Consider the following 21,364-nt stretch of genomic DNA (forward strand, 5'->3'; position numbering starts at 1 on the left):
ACCCCCAATCCCCACTCTTACACCGGTACCCCAAAGCCCCACTCGGCAAAGCTACATGTGGCTGCTAAATGCTGGAGCAGTGGCCAGGCCAAACTGAGACCTGCTGTCACCTGACACACCAGTGGATCTCTGAAACTGATACTAAAAAAGAACATAAAACAGTGCATTAATGATTTACTTACATCGATGACATGTGGAAATGACGGTATTTTAGAAATACTGGGTTAAATATATTATTTAAAGTCATTTCACTTTCTTCTCTTAACAACTGGCTACTAGGAATTTTAAATTATATACATGGCTTAAGTTCTGGTTTCACTGGACTGCTTCCTCTAAGACTCAGCCACAGCCTCTAAAATGGGTAACGACGCGCCTTCTTCATGGGGCTATCCAGAGGAGAAAATACAACAGGTGAGTTTCTTCTGCAAATCTTCTCCCACCTCACCTGCCAACAGTCAGCAGCCCACAGCTGTGGCCCGGCACTCCACCTGCACGGTCAGAGGCTGCCTTCTGAACCTCCACATCTGCAGGGCTGAGGAGGACTGGGCAGGGCTGGGAGAGACTCCTGTTCCTGGTGCCTGGGGTGCGAGGCACCCAACTCTCCCCATTCTCGAACTACAGCCTCCCAGCCCCACCCAGGGTCACAGGGCAGAGGGCTGCTGCCTCCCTCACTGGACTGCCCCTCAAGCTAACGAGAATAATGCCTCCAGAGATGCCTCAAATGGAAGATTTCATAAGAAGCAGAGACCCTACTGGAAGATCACAAGCAGCAACAAAGTAAGATCAAGAACTCCGAGCCGGTGCTGAGCCTCTCCAGGCAGTACTGCACAGCTGCCAGCTCTAGAAGCTCTCCCTCATCAGGCTGCTTAACTCCCACGGAATGAGGAAGAGGACACTGAGGCCCAGGGAGGGGCAGCAACTTGCTCAGGGCTACTCGGCTGGTGAGGGGCACACCAAACCCCACACCAGGCCCACCTATCTCTGAGGCCCAGATTCCTCCCAGCAGGGGAGCCCAGGCCAGACACTGACTTCCACTTCCTGCTGTCCTGGGTTTGGAGCCGATGCCGGCATGCATATTTGCTCATAGTTTTCCCGTGTGAATCAAGCTGAAGATCTGGTGCCTCTGCTGAGTGACAATTAACCTCACACCACTTCAGATGAGATATTTTTTCTTGCCAAACAGTTAATGCTGCATAATTAGCCAACATCTGCTGAAATGCTCTCCCCAAACACACAGCCATCTCACCCCTTCACCTAAACTGTGTCTGAGCAGGACTGCACCCCTCAAAGCAGGGTCTTTCTAGCCACTGGCTCCCCTGCCGCCAGGTATTTGTTCCCATGTTTATTTGCCATCAATTCTCAGAAAATTTTGTTGCCCGAGACTGTTGTAGATTACAGTGAGATGGAAACTCTCTAGGTGAATCAGGCTTGTTTAAAGCTGGCTACCAACTAGCAAGGGGATACAGGCACATACACTTGTAGTTAGAATTGCCTGGCAGACAAGAGCACAGCATTGAGTCCATCCCAGGCAGGACCTGTCCTTCCACAGGGGACACATGGCACAGAGCCAGAAAGGTACGACAAGGCCCAGGCAGCCCACAAGGGTGCTCTCCTTGTCTCATCTTCCTAGGGAGGCACAAGAGCAAAGAGGCAGATGAGAAGTGGGGCCAGGGGCCATGAGGCAAGAGGGGACTTCATGGAGGCTGAGTGCGCCCAGCAAGTGTGCACAGACCAGGCCTGGCGGGGTATGGTGCGGCACAGCCGCCGTTACAGTGAGCCCTCAAACCACCTTCCCCTTGTGTGCCAAGTTTCAAGTGTGGGCACTGATAGGCCTTTTCCTTCTGGGACACAGAATGCCAGGTTCTCCTGCCACTCCCTCCCAAGGCCTGATGCGCCAGTCACTCCAAAGGTGCCCCTCGGGAGGGAAGTGAGTGGAGGGCATCCGGTGCTGCCTCTGGAGCAGCTGCCAAGAGGTCCAAGAGAGGAGGCCAGCCAGGCCCCTGGCCTGGGAAAGTGCAGGGCTGGCTTGGACTTCCTCCCCACCATTCAAGACAAGCCATTTTGGGGGTTGTGGGGGGTAGAAGGCAGTGGCCAAGGGCTCAGAAGTCTTCAGCAAAGTCACCAAAAAAATGGTTCAAAGGTTCTGCTTTGGGCAGTAAGAGGATTATTTCAAATTCTGGATGTGTCCACTTGAAGGATGTAACCCGCACTGTCCACACGCCTCCACTCAGTGTGGCAGAGCACCAGATCACTGGGCCCTTCTCCCTCACGTCCTGGACTTGTACAACCGGACAGCTGAACCGCAGTGCCAGGCAGAACTAAAGCGCTCTTCCAAAGAGGCCATGGTGCTGACCACAGAGCCTCTCTATCACCCCCGTGCCCAGCTTTACCAACCTGCTTATAGCTCAAGAAATGCAGAGTCTGCTCAACGGTTGGGAGGAGAAGTCAGGGCCACTGGGGTTTCAATGATCCATCTGTTTATGGGCCCAGGGGATGTGATAAGTAAAAGCCACACATTCTGAGCACGGCCTGAGTACCAGGCCCTGGGCCAAAGGCTGGGAACAGCCCCACGTGAGGATGTCACCATCCCCACCTGACCATCAGGGAACCCAAAGCCTAGGGCAAATCCCAGACTTCCCTGAGCCCTGTGCTTCACAAGTGGTGGGGGAGCTCACCTCAGGAAGGCAGCCCTATGGAGACACGGGGGCCCACGGGCTGTCGAGGCCAACGACTGAGTGGGCCCCACTCACCGCTCTGCCACGCAGCCAGTGACACATGGCCTCAGCACTCCATTTTCTTCCCTGAAAAGCAGAACAGGAGGAGCCGCTCACAGGGCGGGTGAGGCCCACACGCCTGAGGGAGGACGCCCTGAAAACAGTGGCCCGCGGATTAGGAGTTAGTGACCCACTTCCCAAAGCCAGGGCCAGGCTGATGTGTGTGCAGATATGGCAGGGGAGAACTCAGAACCCCCGTGAGCCTAGGGTGGGAGGTGACACTCATCACCATGAGAGGCACTTGCAGAGGTGCCTGATTAACTTCCTCTGAGCCTGTGCCTGACACTGGGACCTGCCTAAGCATCTCTCTGGTAGGCTTTCACCCTCATGTGCCTTCTTGCCATGACCTCCTTGCACCGGTTTCCCTGGGGCTGTCTGCGGTCAAACCCCCAAGGTGGAAAATAAGCATAGCAGTCAGGTAAGGCAGGTGACTGAGCATCCCATCAGATCCTGGCCCCAGAGGCCCCGATGGCATTCCAACCCTGGGCCCAGGCAAAAAGCCCGCTCCTCACCCCAGCCTGCAAGGACGACCGAGATGGCCCTGCCGACCTCTCAAGCATCCTTTGCACCCCCGACTCAGGAACCTCAGCTTCGCTGTACCCTGCACTCAACCACGCCCGCTCCGACCCCAGTCACCCCAGGTTCGCTGTGCCCTACACTCACCATGCCCACTCCCACCTCTGGCGCTTGCCTTCCCTCTACTTGGGACGTTCTCCCTAATTATCTTTGCAAAGCTGAACACATCTCATCATCTGTGATTTGTGCCAGTGTCACCTCCTCAACAAGGCCTCCCTGTCCCTTCAATCTAAAGCTGGCCATGTCCCACTTCCATCTTCTCTCATCCTGCCTGGTGATCCAAACCACGCTGGCCTGCTGGATTCTCATTAGCGCAAATATCGCCATCTGAAATGGCCCTGCCTGCCTGTTGTTGGCCTGCATGACATCCATCCCCCTTTCTGCATTGCAGAAACATCCCCAGGGCCTAGCTGAATGCCAGGTGGCCAGCACACTCCAGGCAAGGATCTGCTGAGAGAAGAACAAACTAGGACGGAGCTGCGACGTGCGCTAGAAGAGATCTCCAGCCCCGCTGGAGAACGTCAGACAGCATTCAACAGAAGGATGCTGAGCAGAGCGAGGCTGGGGGACAGAGACAGCCGTGCATCTCCTGTCTGCTTCCTGTGCCATTACCATCATCCAGCCATGCTGCGTGACCTGCAGGAGCAATCTGCTCCGTTCGCAGCAGTTGCTTCCCGTTTGCTGCATTTCCAACATTCACAGAACCAATTTCATCACCTTCCCTTTCTGCAGGACCAGCTGGCCGGCGCCCCCGCCTCTCAGGTCTTGCCCTAGCCCAGTGGGGCCAATGGACTCCATGCTGCCAAGCTTTCAGAAGTGCAGTCTCTGCCCGGGGGTCCCCTAGCCCAAAGTGGGGAGTGGCTTCCTGTAGCTGCTTCTGCGTGATACTAATACTTCATTTTCTCTTCTTGGCTTTTCAGTTTTTCAGAAACCTAGCTAACCATTGCTCACAGTGAATTCACCTCATCTAATGGGCTGGTTTCTGCCTCTGACAGGCCCTGGCTGACCCAGGAGGCCTGCCTCACCCACTCCACCCACAGAGCTCCAGCAGTGAAACAGCGGGGGCCTCCATACCGCCACCACTACTCCATGAGGAGTAAATGCAGTCTGTGGCCCTTCAGGGAAAGGGGGGGTGCCTGATGACCTCTAGTGACACATTACTGATGTGAACTCGCGTTACTGCTCACAAATTAAGCTTCTGGTGGTTGCATTATATTTTGCAACCAATTGTTGCTTTTGTTTTCCAAGAGATTTTTTTTTAAGCCACTCCTCCCCCTCCCAAAAAGGAATTATCCAAGAGCTCTACTATGTCTAACTTTCAAAGGAGGCATTGTTAATCTTTTGGCCATAAATAGGCAATTAACACCCACTCTGAGTCTAGTCTAACCAAGTTCCCGCCAGCATGGGGACTGCAGCAAAGGGTTTGTTCTTCGTGTGGCGTTTGCTTTCTGATTTCTTGACTGTGGCCTGAAGTTGCAAGAAAGAGTGGTAATTCCGGATGGCTGATACCACAAAAATGGTAGATAAATGGGCTCCTGTCAGCAGGAGAAATTCTCTACTGGTGCAGTGCTTGGGGCGACAGAGGACCATGCTGCAAAAGGCAAAGTGGGCTAAAGTAAAGGCTTCACACTAATGGACCCACAAAGGTCAGCGGCCTGCATGGTGTCGGGAAAAGGCCCGGTCAGGCACCAGCCGTGCTGGGCTCTGGGCACAGCTCTGTCTCCATCCCACACCCATCTCGCTGATGCACCTCTTTGTGTTTCCTGCTCTGGCCCTCACTGGGCGCAGGCACCATGCTAACCTCGGGCTGGGAGGGGCTTCCCACCAGGCGTTCTCCTGATGTCCCAGATAAGGAAGCAGGAATAAGGCAGACCTCCCTTTCGCTGCATCCTCTGAGGCCCAGCTGGGGATTACTCGGCTTCATTAGGAGAATTGAGGAGGCCATCACAGGCCCCTTGTTTCCGGGAGCTGCTGTCCCAGCTGTTGTAAACTGACCAGATGTGGCACAGCTGAGACAAGATCCAGCGTGACAAGCGTTAGAAACCATGAAAGAATCCTCCTGTGGCCCTAAGCTGCCCCCAGCCCTTCTCCAGCCCAGAGTTCAGAATGGGCAGCCACTTTCAAGTGGACAAGAACAGAGAAGCTTGGGCAAAGGAGTCAGAAGTTTGCAAACTGAGGGCTGACAGGAAAGGGTAAGGAATGGGGCCTCCCCAGTGGCAAGGAGCAGCTGCGCCAGCAAATCACAGATGTGCAAGGACAGGAGGTAAGAGAGTCCCATAGATACTTTCATACAGAGACAAAATAGGTCATGGTGATCCACTGGATTTCAGTTCTACTGAGAACAGATGAAGAAGAAATACAGTCAAAGTGAGGACTGCAGGTTAGATAACAAGAGGGACTTACGATGAACAAACACTAAACAGGGTAGCTTAAAGAAAGTTGCCACCTTTGGGGATTAAGATGATTGATTCTCTGCCCAGTGAAGCCTGTGACTAGAGTGAGTTGGAAGTCAGCCCTGCTGCTTTTACCTTGAGAACATTTCTTGAGCCCCTTATGCCTATCACCACTTCCACTGCCCCCACCATCGTCTAGCCCACCTTCATGTTTGCCAATAGCCTCCTGCCTGGCCTCCCCACCTCCCCCAGAACCTACAGTCCATGCTGCTCACTGTCGTCCCAGAGGAGCTTTTTACGGGGTGCTATTGCTCCCCTGCTTAAAACCTACTAATGCTTCTACCCTGCACTCAGAGTTCCTGTCATTCATTCACTCTGCCGTTGCACACAAGGCAGGATATCAAACAGGGTGTGGAACTTGCCCTTAACAACCCACCCATGAGAACTTGCCTTGGAAATGTTCAACACCATATACTAGAACAGGCTTTCCAGACATTTCTGAAGCAGCGCCTTGTACTCGACTCAGCGTAAGTCAACCCCGAGCCCTCCTGCATGGGCAGTTTCATTGGCAGGCGGGGCACCATTGCTCTGCTTGGCACAGCAGCTCAGTGGGCACTCACCCTAGGACCCGGATCCTCCTCCAGGTCAGACCCTTCCTAATCCAGGCTGAGCTGGTACCTCCTGACTGAGGGACCTGAGCTCTCAATGCCATCTCCATATGACACAAACTAGTCCCTGGGCATCTGTGGAGTCACTGGGCTAGGAATATGCCCATCTCTACCACCCCCACAAGCCACAGACTCAACTAGGGAGCTTCTGGGACCCCGAGGTACTAGGGTTCTGCCCCAGACCTGCTAATTCAGACTCTCTCGGACAAGGTCTAGGAACCTGCAGTGTGTTGGCTTCCAGGTAACCTGACACTCATGGCTACACCTGGGCAGATGCACGCACGGTCAGAAACCCGAGGCTCAGAGAAGCAGGGCAACCAGCTCACAGTCACCACACAGCCAGGTGGCAGAGTGCCTCTCAAACCCAGCTCTTCTGACTCCAACTGCAGCTCTATTCCAACAACAGCGTACCTCTGTTTCCCTTCGGATATGAGAGGCCTCTACCACGTGGCAATAAGGCAAATCCCTGCCCTCAGAGTTACAGAGCCCGGGACTCATACCCCTGCAGCACCGCTCAACAACTCAGTTGTGACCTCAGGTGAGGCCTTCTTCTGGGGAGCAGGGATGCGGCAGAGCACGTCAACGCTGCAGAGACAAGGAATTCCTGAGGGGAGGACAGTTCACACTTGAAGAACAGCAGGTCCCTCCTTTTGCCAAATTTTTCCCCTTACTCCTAAAGTGCAACTCCCAATATGGCAGCCAACTCTTACTGAGCACATGTCCTGGGCACACAGTACTAAGCTCCGAGCACTTCATACAAATGAACTCATTTAATGAGACATTTAACACAGTGAGAGAGGGCGTCACCACCCTTCCTTGAGGATGGGGAAACTGAACCATGAAGAGATTCCATAAGTTGCCCAGGATGAAGATGGGGCTCAGTTCGTGGGCAGGGCTCCAGCCTGAGGCCCCGCTCTCCCACCAGCCCTCTGTCTCCTCATCTCAGCCCACGCTCTCTGCTTCTCCTTCAGCAGCCTGGGAAAAACATGAGGGTTTCTCTAAACCTTCCACTGGGGGCCCTTGGAGTTGAACCAGCCAAAGGGGCAAGAGCCAGCTGACCCACAGGCTGTTCTTACTCTGGCTTCCATGAAGCAAGACTGGCGATATCCTCTGATGTGGCGAGGCCTCAGCTGGTAAGGCCTCGTTCTCCCCCCGGCCCATAAGCCTTCCAAGGGCAGAGCCTGCTAGGGTCTCTGAAGCCTCTTTGCCAGCACCAGAGCAGGGCCTGGCAAGCCAAAAGCACTCCCAGCACACCCAGGGCTCTCATCTGAGCAGCTGGCTTAGGAAAGGGCCCCTACTTCAGAGAGCCGGGGCCTCCCAGAGCCTCATAGCTTCTCAAACATTCTCTGCTCAGGATGGCTCTCAATTGAAGCATGGAAATCAGTAAGTGGCACTAAAAGCTGCCTCCCTAGCAGTCCCCAGATGAACTCCCATTTTCCTCTTCCCCAGGAGAGCAAAGCTATTGTGTCAACACTCGGCCTCGATCCCAGTGACCTTAAGCAGATTGCTTGTGCAACCTGAGGGCTGTGACTACAGACAGAAAGGAGGGATCTGGGCGGAGGCTGCAGTGAGTCAAGATCTCACCACTGCACGCCAACCTGGGCAACAGAGCAACACTCCGTCAAAAGAAAGGGAAGAAAGGGAGGGAAAGGATGGGAAGCAGGGAAGACGAGGACTAGAGCTGAAACTAGTCTCCTGGAAGCCTGACGCCAGCATGCGCCACGGCTGGCAGGATCCCAGCCCACCAAGAGTGGAGAGCCCAGGACACTGTCCAGAGCAGCAGAGGGTACGAGGGGAGCTACCATGGGAGAAAGGCTGCAGCAGGCCCGGGCTTTCTTTGTTCATCAAAGCTGGCATTTGCTGAGTGCCAACCATGTGCCAGATCCATGCCACATGATTCCTCCCACACTCATGAGCAACAGGCACTGCCATTCCCATTTTACAGACACAGACATGAGGCCTGGGGCACACAGCTCAAAAGTGGCAGAATGGGGACACAGCCCCAGTTCTCTGACTCTGAAGCTCCTACTTCTCACTGCCACACTCTCTATGCCCCATGCACATCAGTTCTCTGGAAGGGCCAGCTGAGTGGTCCTCACTCAGGACCAAGCACAGCAGCGGGAGCACTGAGCCTGGGGTCAAGAGGTCAGGGTTCCCACCTTCCGGGGTGCCTCACCATGTGACTTTGGGCAAGGCCCCAACTCCTCCTGGACTCTAGAGGCCTCATCCTCAAGTGAGGGGATGGGTTAGAACAGAGATGGCAGATAACGTTCAGTTACCCATCAATTAGCAATGGCTGCCAAGACTGCCAAGGGGAGGATTCTAAGACCTCCACTAAGTTCACCTGAAAAGGCTGCCATGATTGATTAGCAATGTCTGTCAAGAGCACGGAAGGAGGCGTGCTAGTTCAGCACCCAAAGCTGCCCCCTTGACATCCCTAAACTCTGACAGTCCAGGTCTTACAGGCTCTCTTCCTTTGTTCAAGTCTATCCTAACTATCTCTAAGTCAGAAGCAACTACTCCCATGTGCCTGCCCACAAAAGTTTTTGCCTTTACTTATATTTAGCATTTCTTTCATTCCAATGGGCTTTCTAGGGCTTTCCAAGCCTATCTCTCTCACCAGATCTTCACATTGTCTGCAGTCCGTGTTATAAGGGGTGCTCCACCTCTGAATTCCTCTACTTGCCATCGGCACAGCTTCCCACCCTGAGAGGAAGGGTGCTGAGGGTGCAGGGCGGCGGGAACCATAAGCAACTGAAGAGGAACAGCCACTGGCAGGGTGGACCGGAGAAAGTCACAAAGGTGCAGGCAAGCTGGGTCTGCCACACAGAAACTTGGCCAAGGAAAGGCACAGCTGGCCTGCAGCTGCTGGGAGTGCCGGAGCAAGAAGTCATGTAGCCAACCCCATGGCGACCAAGAAGGGCCACTGTCCCTCAAAGGTGGCCCCCCCGGCACAAAAGATGGAAAGTGGAAGCTGGCTGGGGGGCTTCACTTGGAGAGGACCTGTCCAGCAAAGAGCTGCGAGTCACTGATGAGCATCTGCACAAGCTCTCACGACTTCCTGCAGCAACCCCTCATCCTGCACAGCCCCTGTAGCCCCGCCCACCCAGCTCTCCTGGACTCACCCCCAGGAATACTGCTCTCAGCGGCTTCCCAAAGACATGCTGGCATGCTGGTTTCTACCTCATGCTTCTTTTCTACCCCAAACTGCCCCTGGCCAGCTTTCACGGTCTCTCAAACATCTGCTAACACAACAGTTGCTGCCTGTTCTGAGGCCTGCTCAGGGAGGTTTGGGGACTCAGTGTGTGGGCAGCTGCAATCAATCAAACCTCTGTTTCGGCATCCCGACCCCTCCCCACAAACATCTTGCTTCTGTTTGAAGCACTGTTGAGAAGTACAATTTGTTGCTCTTTCAAGATGACCAGCTTGGAGTTAAAAATACAGCAGGGACTATGACACCCAGGGGGACTGCATTCAATGGGTGATCTTTTTAATTGTTGCTTTTTTCTGAAATCTTTGCTCACACACATGTGATCTATGTCTAAATGGCCTCATATAGCTCAAGTCTTGCTGGGAGCCAACCAATGCTGGGTGGTCAAACCAGGTCTCAAAAAAGCAGTAAGGAAAATGTCAGCAAAAGTCCTGCTAATAAACGACTCACACCCTCAGGCTGGGCCCTGCCCTCAATGGCACACATTGTCATTCTGCAAAAGGAAGGCTGCAGCCTCACAGAAAACACCAACCAGGAGGGCCAAAAACACCATGTGAGGAGGAAAGCTGTGCAGGAGGCCCATGGGGCCAGGCTTGCGCAGGGATAGCAGCACAGCCAGTCCTCTGAGCTGCCTTTGGGCAACTTGCTCTGTGGAACCAAGTGGTTGTAATTACAAGTACAGGGAGGGCGGCCACTGCGGGACTAGGTCCCTGCGTCACTTCCCCCATTAGGGCTTTCCTCACTATAGTCAGTCTCCCCGACTCAGGATCCAGATGGCCACCTCACCTGCAGCCTCATTCAGCATCTCTGCCTGCTCTCTTGGCATTGGGGTTTTAAGAAGACATGAGCAAAGACAATCTGAAAGCAACGTCGACACCCCACCCTGTGCGTCTCATCCCCAACAGACAAGAGTTAACTGGGACAGCTGTCCCCCAGGGATGCGGCTAGGAAGGGGGAGGGTGGCCAGCGTGCCCCCGGGATATTTCCACCCTCGTTTCAAGGGTGACAGATAGGAGAATGCTCACACACAGCCAACTTCCTCTGGCAAGAGGGGGGCGAATCCAATTCTGTCACCATTTCATAACCCTGGGCTCTGAACACAGAGTTGACTGCAGGCTGAGCTGAGCTGCAGGGCAGGCCTCCTTCCCATTTACAAAAGAAAAGCGATGAGGCAAGAAGATGAACAAACAAGACACAGAAAGTGGCATGAACAGAAAAGGGAGGATGGAAACACAGGGAAAACGGTGGACAAACAAAGAAAAATAGGCATAGGCTTTTTTTTTTTTTTTTTTTGAGACGGAGTCTCGCTCTGTCACCCAGGCTGGAGTGCAGTGGCGCGATCTCGGTTCACTGCAAGCTCTGCCTCCCGGGTTCACGCCATTCTCCTGCCTCAGCCTCCCGAGTAGCTGGGACTACAGCCGCCCGCCACCACGCCCGGCTAGTTTTTTGTATTTTTAGTAGAGACGGGGTTTCACTGTGTGAGCTGGGATGGGATGGTCTCGATCTCCTGACCTTGTGATCCGCCCAACTCGGCTTCCCGAAAAATAGGCATTCTCATAGCAGACTGAGGGCACCTCCCAGGAACGTCCACCCTCTGCTCCTACCTCTGCCTCTGGAGCACCCAGAAGCAGCCCACACCTTCCCTCCAAGTCCCGTGACTGTGACGATGATCATGAGTATCTGTCAGCACTCAGCCTGTGCCAGCCAAAGCACTAGGTGGGGGGGTGGGGGGGTGGGGGGGTGGGTGTGTGTACATATACAGACACACACACACACACATATCAACAGATGTGGACACACACACATATACAAACACACACCCATATGGATAGCGCATTATCCACATACGTTGTTTCTCTTACTCCTCCCACAGTCCTGTGGCAGTGGTGGCATTTGCTGCACAGACATGTCAAGCAATTTGCCTAGGGCTTCCAGTCTCCGGCCCCACCTCTGGAGGCCTTCTAGTGTGTCAATGTCGCCTTCTAAATGCAGATCCAAAAGTGAACACCATGCCCAAAAGAGCCCTGGCAAGCATAGGGACCAAGAGAGCTTCAGTTTCCTCAAGAGGGACTGGAATGGACAAGCTCTGAGGTCACATCTCCTGATATCCTCTGCTTCTAGCACAGAGTCTACACCCCCGGGCACTTGCTCCTGCTGAACTCAACGGTGGATACAGATGAGGGCAGGGCCTTGGACCTCGGAGCTTCCTGCCCTCTTACTCTCTTGGGTTCTCTCCCTGGACCCTTTCCTGCAGGCAGGTTGGAGGGGCTCCAGCTACCACAGTCCATCTGGCCATACCGAATCATGGCCAGAGGGAAGACCCCATGTACTCACGCACACCCTCAAGATCTGCTCTGGGCCCCAGTCGGGGCCTCTAAGGGAGCTGGGGCTCTTCAGAATGGCCAGCTGCTCCAAAGGTCTAACTGAAAAGGCCTTCTGCAGACTCTCACACACCTGGCCTCAGAACCCACATACGAAGGGCGCCTTTACAAGAATGCACAAGTGGAGCTCTCACCCCCAAAGGCAATGTGTAAACCAAGATCAAAAGGCCCACGAAAGAGAAGCCAGAGCCCAGCGGAAGGAAGCATGGGCCACACCTGGGTACAAGCCTACCCTTCCAAAGATATGGAAAGCCCAACTCCAAGTCTTGCCTCCATGGGCATGCAGAGCAGACCCCAGCCCCTTCTCAGTGGTCCCAAATGTTGAGTGAAGCCACAGCATGTAGAAACTGGGGTCTGTGGCTAGTGGTCTAACCTCAGTGGCCATCTAGCAACATGTTAGTCCTTGTACACCAGCAACATGCCCAGCTCATCAGGTTACCACGCACAAGGCCCTGCACGGTCCAGGGCTCTTGATAAATACATAGTATGGATACCCTAGGCCTCGTTCTCAGGGCCCCAGAGAAAAGCAAGGCCCACCTCCCCCGGCTAGAAATCAACTGATGATGGAGCCAAAGCAGGCCGAGCCCCATGAAAAGAGGGCTGACTAGGGTCTAGACTCTTGGTGGGGGCATGGCTCAGCGTTCACGGGCCCAGCCTCAGGGCTCTGGCCATAGGCCTTGGGCACACACACTTTCCAGAGGCCCCTCTCTACTTTCCCTGTGCTCAAGACCCGCTGCCAAGAAGGCGGCCAAGGACAGACAGGCTGAGCCAGAGCAGCCTCCTCAGGTTCCACGCACCTTCCCAGATCTGGGAGGCCTGCCTGGGGCCAATGAAGCCATCTATACAACTGGGCGCAGCCCCGCTGAGCATTGTATTTTTAAATAGTATCTAACCAAACGAGGTCAAGAAATGTCTCCAATGATGCCAGTGGTGTTATTCCAGCTGTGGCTAGTAACATATAATAACATATATGTTGTTTTTATTATCTATCTACTCATTAGGTAATAAAATATGCTCAGCATTAAAAATGTAACTGAAGCATTATCACACCCAGAACTCTGGGCTCTGGGTTTTCCTCAGAAGTCACCCAAATCTGTCACCTTTCCAGACTTTTTACCTATTTACATTTTTCTGGAGAAGGGAAATTCCTCTTGGTGTCCAATAAATGCGTTCAATCCCTGTCCAGCTAGTAAAGTCAAAAACGTTCCACTACACTGCAAAAAGAACAGCACATGCCTGGAGCCACGATGGAAGAAATGGAAACTAGCTGAGAAGGGGCAGAAGCGCTGACCCACACCCCTTCAGGCCTCCCCCAGGCGGATCCCACTGACACAGGGGAGAACAAGCACACCACCATCTTGCCCTCCCACTGCCCCAGCCAGTGCCCAGGCTCTTGAACAAAGGTAGCCAGAAAGTCTGGACTCTGGGGCCAGATATGCTTTAGACTTAAGACACTTGCACCTCTTCTTTTCTGGGTAGACCTCTGCGTTGGGAGTAGGAACTAAAGGAGAGAAGAACAAAACCCCATGAAGAGAAACTGCACATTCTTTATAAAAGAAGACCCAATTGAGAAAACAACATTGGGCTTGGAAGGAAGTCAGCTATGCCCGCCCAAAACACAGTGAGCATGATGAGCCCGCCTGCCCTGGATGTGGCCATAGTGCTGAGTGACCAAGGCCAACCCCTCTGAAGCCATCCTCACCAACAAGAAGATCTTCACCCCTTGAAACCCAGTGAGACCAATGTTTACATAAGTAAGTCCAGAAAAGATGATGGTCAGACTGCGGCATTAAGTAACTGACAGCTCCTGGATGAACACAGAGCCAATAGTGTTGTGGCCCATCACATCCACCCATCCTTGAGTCAGAGGTCACAAGGGCCAGCACCACTTCCTCATCCCCAGCCAGAACCAGATGCAGCCAACTCTCAGGCTCAGAGACGCTCCTGATGACAGAGTATGAACTCCAAGTTCGTATCATTCAAATCAATATCCAAGATCAGTGTTAGCACAAGGCAGAGCTCCAAGACAAAGAGGATAAAGTCCAAGTGACAGGGGCGTGTGGCCAGATACTTCTACAGCAAAGGGCAAGGATGACTGCAGAGGCAGCTCAGAGAATGTTGGTCACAGCATCTTGAGGGCCTCACATTTCAACAGTTTAATCAAAGGAATAAGCTCTCCACAATCACTAGCTCTCAGAAACCATTACCCACACCCCTGATCTCAGGACCAGCATAATCCAAGGGACGCTGAATCCCAGTGTGTATAAACATTTCTTGCAGCAGCTGCAGGGGCGGCTTCCTGGGAGAGACGGCTTCAGTGAAGGGCCGGAGGGGAACACCAGTGTTTGGTCCAGTGAGTCTGCCCACCAACAGCCCACCTCTCCCCATCCACCTGCCCTTGTACCCCTAGCACTGCACTCACAGTGAAAGGGAATATTTGGTTGTAAATAGAAAGAAATAAACGCTTTTAAAAAACCAACTGGAAATAATCTTTCTTTGAAAAGGATTTTTAAAAACAAGGAAACTAACCCACTCCTGGGTATTTCTGAAACTGGTGTTCTACGCTTGTCTAGGACGGCCCAGACCCAGCAGAGGCTCCAGTGAGCACCAAGGTGACTCCAGGATGCTGGGGCTCTTACCTGTGCCATCTTGGCAAGGTCTAGAGAAGGCCTCTGCTCTTGCACTTCTTCAGGGCGCCGCCTTTTAACACCGACCTTCTTATCGTTAAGGACACACGGCTGGGAGCGGCTGCGGGAAAGGCCGCTGGAGCGTCTTGCCAGCTCTGGCGTGGAGGCAGGTGTGCTGTTGGCTGAGGGAGGACAGTATTCCACAAAGGAAAACTGCTCATGTGAGCAAGAGAGGGACCGTTGCAGGTCCAGCCGGCCCCCTCCCATCGGGTGCGGGTCAGGGTTCCAGGTGTCACCTGCCTGTCCACACGGGGCTGAGCCTGGCACCCCTTGGCAGGGCTGCCCTCCAAATCGATGGTGGAGTCCTGCCTGGTCGCAGGGTGAGGAGAGCACGTTGGCCCGGGAAGGGAGGCTGAAGCTGGAGCTCCTCTGCATGGTGCTGAAGCCGTTGGAATAGCGCTGGACGCTGCCCCCACTGTAGCAGCGTCTCTTTTCCACAGGAGTCCAGACTTTGGAGCCCAGGGGCCTCCATGATGTCCGGCAGCTGGACATCTCATCGGAGAAGGACAGTGAGCGGCACTGACGCTTGCTAGGGGGTGCTGAGGGGTTCCCGTTGTGGTCGCTGATGCTGAGGTCTTTGATCAGACTGGTCACAGCACAGGCGGTCACTGCCTCCCGGTGCCATAGTGAGTTGTCCTTTTCAGGCAGGCATTCCCAGATGCTGGTGCTCGGTTGGTCAATCTGAAGAGGGCATTTCCTGTCCAGGTCTCGCCATCTGTCATTTTCTGGTTCATAAATGACAAGGAGAAAACAGGATTTGAGAAGGCCTTCACTCCAGCCCTTTAATATCTCCACACCAACAGCCCGTTTCAAAAACAGTATCTTAGAGCCAAAAGGCCCTTAGAAACCATCCAGTCCAACCTCATTTTACAGATGAGAAACTGAGGCTCAGAGAGGAGAAGTGAATCTCAAGGCTTTGAGTTGGAAGTTGGAAGCGGAGCAGGGCCTAGAATCCAGATACACCCCTGGGACTCCTGATATGGTTTTCTTTCCAGTGTACCATACCGTCTCCCAGGAGAATCCAAAGCAATATTTTTCATCCAAAATGCTTTCTCATCTTATGGGTGGGAAACCGACTTGCCCTGAGCCCTGCCCTGGCCAGTAAGAGAGTCAGGACAAGACATACGTTAAGTGCCACTGGGTTCTCTGCAGTTCTCAGGACGGGGACTCGATGCCCTGGCAGAAGCCCACAACCAAAGATGTCTCAACACCTCAGATGGCCAAGGCCAAAAGATGGCTGGGGCACTGCCAGGTTAGTTCACCCCAATTCCACCTTGAAAGCCTTTGCTAATAGAAGCTGGAGCTGGTACTGATTTAGATCACCTCCATCAAAATGCTCAACATCGATGTCACCAATGGCTGCCAATCACAGCATTTTCTCTGTGTTCACTCGATTTTTCACTTAAAGCAATTAAAATCTATAAGAACAAGTCTTGGGCTTCACAGACTTAAAGGCACCACTTAAACTTATGTATTCAGGTCTTTACTTGAATACACAAATAAATAACCTATCCTGCTATGAAATGCTACATTTGCACTTGAACCTTTATTTTGTGAAATATTCAAGAACTATTTACTGTTTTTCTACTATGAAATCAGGCACCATGTGGGGAATTTTAAGAGATGCAAAGATAAATTTGACATAGTTCTTGTATTCAAGTCTACAGTGTAAAAGCAAAGTTAAGAAATATGCCATGCTGTCAGGGAACAACCTGTTAGTACTATTTTCTCGAACCTATATATATTTATAAATCATGCACATGTGAATGGCTTGAGTCAGTCAAGAGAAGAATACAAGTGAAACCTGAAATGATATTTGGTAGGTATTTAAATGCACGCAGGGTCTCACAGCAATGCAGATCACTTACTGAGCATTCGCCTGGGCTGTGTAATCCGCACAGCACCCTGAGTGCAGGTACCATCATGGACCAGATCAGGAGACCAAGGCTTGGGGGACATTGAGCAACTAGCCCAAGGCCACACAGCTAGCACCAGACAGGATGTAAACCCAGCTTAGTCAGGCCCCAGAGCACAGGCCCTTTTCACTACACTGCAGCGCTGAGGCAGACTGCAGGGGAGCCTGACTCTGCCCCTGGCTTTAAGGAGTTTATGGGTCAGGCAAGATGGGCTCAGGTGCAGAAAACTGAGACTTAACCCATGAGTGCTCGAGGCAGCAAGGACTACAAACCTATCTCCTCTACCAGTGGCCACTCCTCAGAGGGCACCAAGAGACACAGCCAGCTGAGCGTCACAAGCAGCAGCTTCTTGACTGACTCAATGGGAATGACCTGTGCAGCCCAAAGGGAGGGCCAGGAGCCCAGAGGAAAAGCTAAGGCACAGCTAACAGTGGTACTCCTTCCTCTTGGGCATCCTGCCAAGGTCATGAGATACAGATTGAGGGGCTGTGCCCCTGGCAGGGGACACTGCTAGAAATTATCCAGAGGCTGTATTCATGGAGGGCCTCAGAAGCTGGAGATGCAGGAGAGAAACCTTCCAAAAGCCCAGGCAAGCCAGCTGCAACAAAGCAAGACTGTCACTAAACATCCAATTCCTTCATCATACATCGTTCATCTAATCTCTGAAATTTCCCAGGGCCTGACCCAGCAGGTCTCAATAACTGCTCCTCCAACTAGACTGGATCAATTACTTCCAAAAATCATCCAACATACCCCTTCCTTCAAGTTATATTAAGTTGTAGACAGGCTTCACCACCAAGGAAACCATTCCCTTTGGGTATTCACCATTCTATTAAATCAGCTTCAACTTGACACTGGTCAGCAGCTGAAAGTCCAATAAACTAATATAAAGTTAAAAAAATTTTTTTTTCAGATAGGACCTGGCTCTGTGGCCCAGGCTGGAGTGCAGTGGCATAATCCCAGCTCACTGCAACCTCCACCTCCCAGATTCAAGCTATTCTGGTGCCTCAGTCTCCTAAGTAGCTGGGATTATAGACGTGTACCACAAGCCCAGCTAATTTTTGTATTTTTTGTAGACATGGAGTTTCACCATGTTGGCCACGCTGGTCTCAAACTCCTGGCCTCAAGTGATCCACCCACCTTGGCCTCCCAAAGTGCTGGGATTATAGGCATGAGCCACCGTGACCGGCTATAAAGTAAAATTAAAGGAAATATAAACTCTTGTTGACAGAGTCACAAATATCCCAGTTATCTGATTTAAAAGAAAACAGAAAGTTATCCTAAGAAAAAAGTGAAGATTTATGTATGATGATGTTCATCAAAATGATGAGTGATAGCAAAATGGTAAACATAATAAAAACATCTTACAGCAGGGGCTGGTTAAATAAATTATCAAGGAATAACATGGAGCATGAAGAAGCAGAGTTTCAAAGAACATTAAATGATGTGGGGAAATGCTAATAACATAAAGTTGAGCATAAAGAAAGAGGATGTAAAACTGTATAGAGGGTGTGATTTCTACTTAGCAAAATATGTCTGTTGTATGTGAAGGTAAGAAGGAAATAAACCAAAATGTTAATAGTGGATTGGCAGACAGCTGGTTGGTTAATTTATTTTTTCTCTTTTGTTTTTCTATAGTCTCCAAATGTTCTGAGAAAAAATGTCTTACCGAATATGTGGGGGATGTGACCACCAAGCCCACTGGTGCTGTGCCCTTGCTGAACTCAGGAAGTGAGCCAGGGTCAGGGTGGGGGCCCACAGCCCGCCCTCTGCTGAGTTGGCTCCTCTGGGTTTTCAGGAAGTTGCTGTACCAAACACCAGTCACTAACTTCTCTTTTGAGACAAGGCACTGAGGCACCAGATGGGCCAGGAACGTGGCCGACTGAGGAAAAAACCAACGTGTTTGGCACAGAGCAGCAAGGGTGGCCGGTGCTCACGGAGCCTGAGACATACTACAGACTGTGTCTCCGCCAGGCCTCAGGGAAACCTGTGAGATGAAAAGGAGTTGATCCCACTCTCAGAGGATGCCATTTTCTATTCCATTTTTGCGCCACTGGCCTGGAATTTTCCCCATCTCTAGGGAAATCATAGAAGAAAGGGAAATTGGGAGGCAGCTAAACCATCCCTCCCATCTGCCCTTCCTTTCCCATGGCCAGCCTGCGATCTTGGTGCTTCTTGAAGGGATCCCTCAGGGCCTCCCTACTCCAGGCCTACCTCTTTACTGCCTCTAGATAACTTCCTGAAGCCCCCACCTATTGTGGCCTATTCGCTTCAGTTGTCACCCGCTGCTTCAGGGAAAGAAGACAAGCATTTCAGACTGGCACCCAGGCCCATCTCCTCATCATTTCCCCCAACAAACCCTACACTCCAGGTAGCAAACCTCCTATGACAGTGGAGGTCAGAAAATAATCACATAGAGTCAAAACCATCCTTGAAGAATTCCTGAACCAGCCCACAAAGTACACCTCCTCTACCCAGCTTTGTGTAGACAACCCAAAAGGGTAATTCTTACGCACCAGCGATTCTTTATAAAACTGAAGTTTAAGTAACTAGACTGCAGGAGCAAGCACAGGTTAAGACCTATATGCAGAAAGGCTGGAAGTCCAACTTGCTGGGCCTTGAGGTAACCACCAAAACCCAGGGACATCAGAGTTGGGTGATGAATTCCTATAGGACCTACTCCTTCTGTGTTACAGAGTAAGCCTCTATGGCCTATAAGATTTGTTGTAGGGAAGATTCGAAGAGTCAGTTTTTAACTGTGAAGACAAGTTGTAGCTTCCCCCAACATCAGCTCTTTCACTCATTCACACCCTTGCAAAGGCCTGGAATGTTCTTTTCCTGCCTTTATCCTCATTTCACCAAGAGTCTCCTCATTTAAAAAGCCAACTCAAAGATCCTCTGAAGATACGCCTTCTCCTAGCTCTATGATTGTACAGCACAGAGGTACCTGAACTTTATGGATCTGCTTACACATCTACTTCTCCTCCTAAAGCCACAGACTCTCAAGCACAGCCCCAATGTGGCTCCCCAGTGCCTAGCACAGAGCAAGGCAAACAGCAGACCTTAGTCAGTGGTGCATGAATGAGGGAGTGGATTGCAAACTGCAGATAAAAGCTACAAGAGGATGTGGTGTCCCCTTGGACTCAGCTGTCTTTTGTCCTTGGCAAAGGTGAGTCTTCCTTGGCCAGGTAAGTCCAACCTGGGCTGTGCCCTGAACTGTCTGCCCCACCTGGGCCATGTGGCCATGTGTGACTCAGCCAGGAGATGGGTTGGCAGAGTCATGTCTAAGACACTCTGAAAATGCAAAGCACTGTTATTGTGTATCAACACCAGCCAGGTGGCCACTTGTTCAGTCTGCAGGCAGATAATATTGTAATTGTTTCTATCTTTATCGCTTTGAGAAGTACAATATGAGAAAAGTAAAAACAATCAAGGCTATGTTTAGCCCTGTGTTTTCCCCATTCGCTCAGGGAACAGAAAGCGATTTGTTGGGTCAGATCACCAGACAAAAGAAACAGGAATAGAAGCTAATTTTTAATGGCAAACTGCCCCAAGCGCTAGGCCCTCACGTCACACCGTACAAAGGGCCTCGGTAGGCCTCCAAGAAGAGGATATGGGGTGCCCCTGCCCCCTCCATTCAGTATCACTTCTGCACAAACAACTATAACTCTTTCAAGTCACAATGGCCATGATGTAGGAGTCTACTGAGCAACAGTCACTTGGTGTAGCGGAAAGGGCAAGGACCTGGGTTCAAACCTCAGCTCTGTTAGTTACTCAGTTCCTCATAGCTATTATGAGAATTAAATAGGCATCTCATACAGGGTATAGAGTAGGCTCTCAAAAGCAGCAGTCATCATAAGGATAATTAACGGTCCGGAAAACGCTCTCCTAGCTGAGGCTTGACTCAACCAGAGCTGCAACTGGGTGCCAGCCTCTGTAGAATCTGGCTGGAATGGAAACCTGGCTTCTCTGACTAGGATTTCTCAAAGTGTGGCTTCTGGGCCACCTACAGGAGCATCCTTTGGGGGTGTTTGTTAAAATGCAGGTTTCTAGACCCCATCTCTGACTTGGTAAATCAGAACCTCTCTGGGTAGGCATTTGCATCTTAACAAGCTCCCCAGGTTATTTCAATGCAAAAATGTTGAGAAATGCTGTTCTGGAAAGCGGATGACATGGAGAACTGAGTTCTCAAACATCTGTCAGAATGGCAGCCCATCCAGACCATCCAGCACCACTGCCCCGAAGCTTCAGGAGGATTGACAATTCTGGTCTCTACAAATGTGAATTCATAACATCACTGAAAGTTGGTGTTTTATGTTTCGGTTTGGGCCAATTCCAGGAAGAAGAATGGAGAAGGATCACTTCACCCTTCAAGTACTTAGAAGTTTCACAGGACAGGATGAGGATCCTTAGGGCCTCCTTCTCAAGCTACACAACATGCTCTCGATGGAGAGCCACTAGCAAAGGCCTTAGAAGCTAATTTACTCCTGTGAACAAGATGAGTGTGAAGCCTCCCACTTTCTCCCTGTGAGCATGCAATGGCCCATCAGCTGTGTCCTAAAGATACACAGAAGGGCCCCCACCCACCTGCAGCCTGACACCAAGCCGCTGGCAGACCTGAGCAGGGCGCGACAGCCCACAGCCTGAGAGCACAGCACCAGCCCATTCAGCTCTATGCTGTGCCTGTTGCTTTAGCCTTTAGGGCATGTAAAGCTTCTCCGTGTCCCCACTAAGCATTATCTTCACAAGTCTGAAATG

At 51.8% G+C, this 21,364-nt stretch overlaps 1 protein-coding gene across 1 annotated transcript in view; it reads right to left on the reverse strand.

The window, feature by feature from the left end:
* FAM53B (family with sequence similarity 53 member B) overlaps positions 1 to 21,364 on the reverse strand; it is an 87,875-nt gene that overhangs the window by 47,866 nt on the left and 18,645 nt on the right. The window contains exon 3 of the mRNA XM_007964346.3: positions 14,643 to 15,415. Within this exon, the coding sequence (XP_007962537.2) occupies positions 14,643 to 15,415 (773 nt within the window). The remainder of the gene's footprint in view (positions 1 to 14,642; positions 15,416 to 21,364) is intronic.

This window comes from Chlorocebus sabaeus, chromosome 9 (assembly GCF_047675955.1).
Source record: "Chlorocebus sabaeus isolate Y175 chromosome 9, mChlSab1.0.hap1, whole genome shotgun sequence".
Classification (NCBI taxonomy): domain Eukaryota; kingdom Metazoa; phylum Chordata; class Mammalia; order Primates; family Cercopithecidae; genus Chlorocebus; species Chlorocebus sabaeus.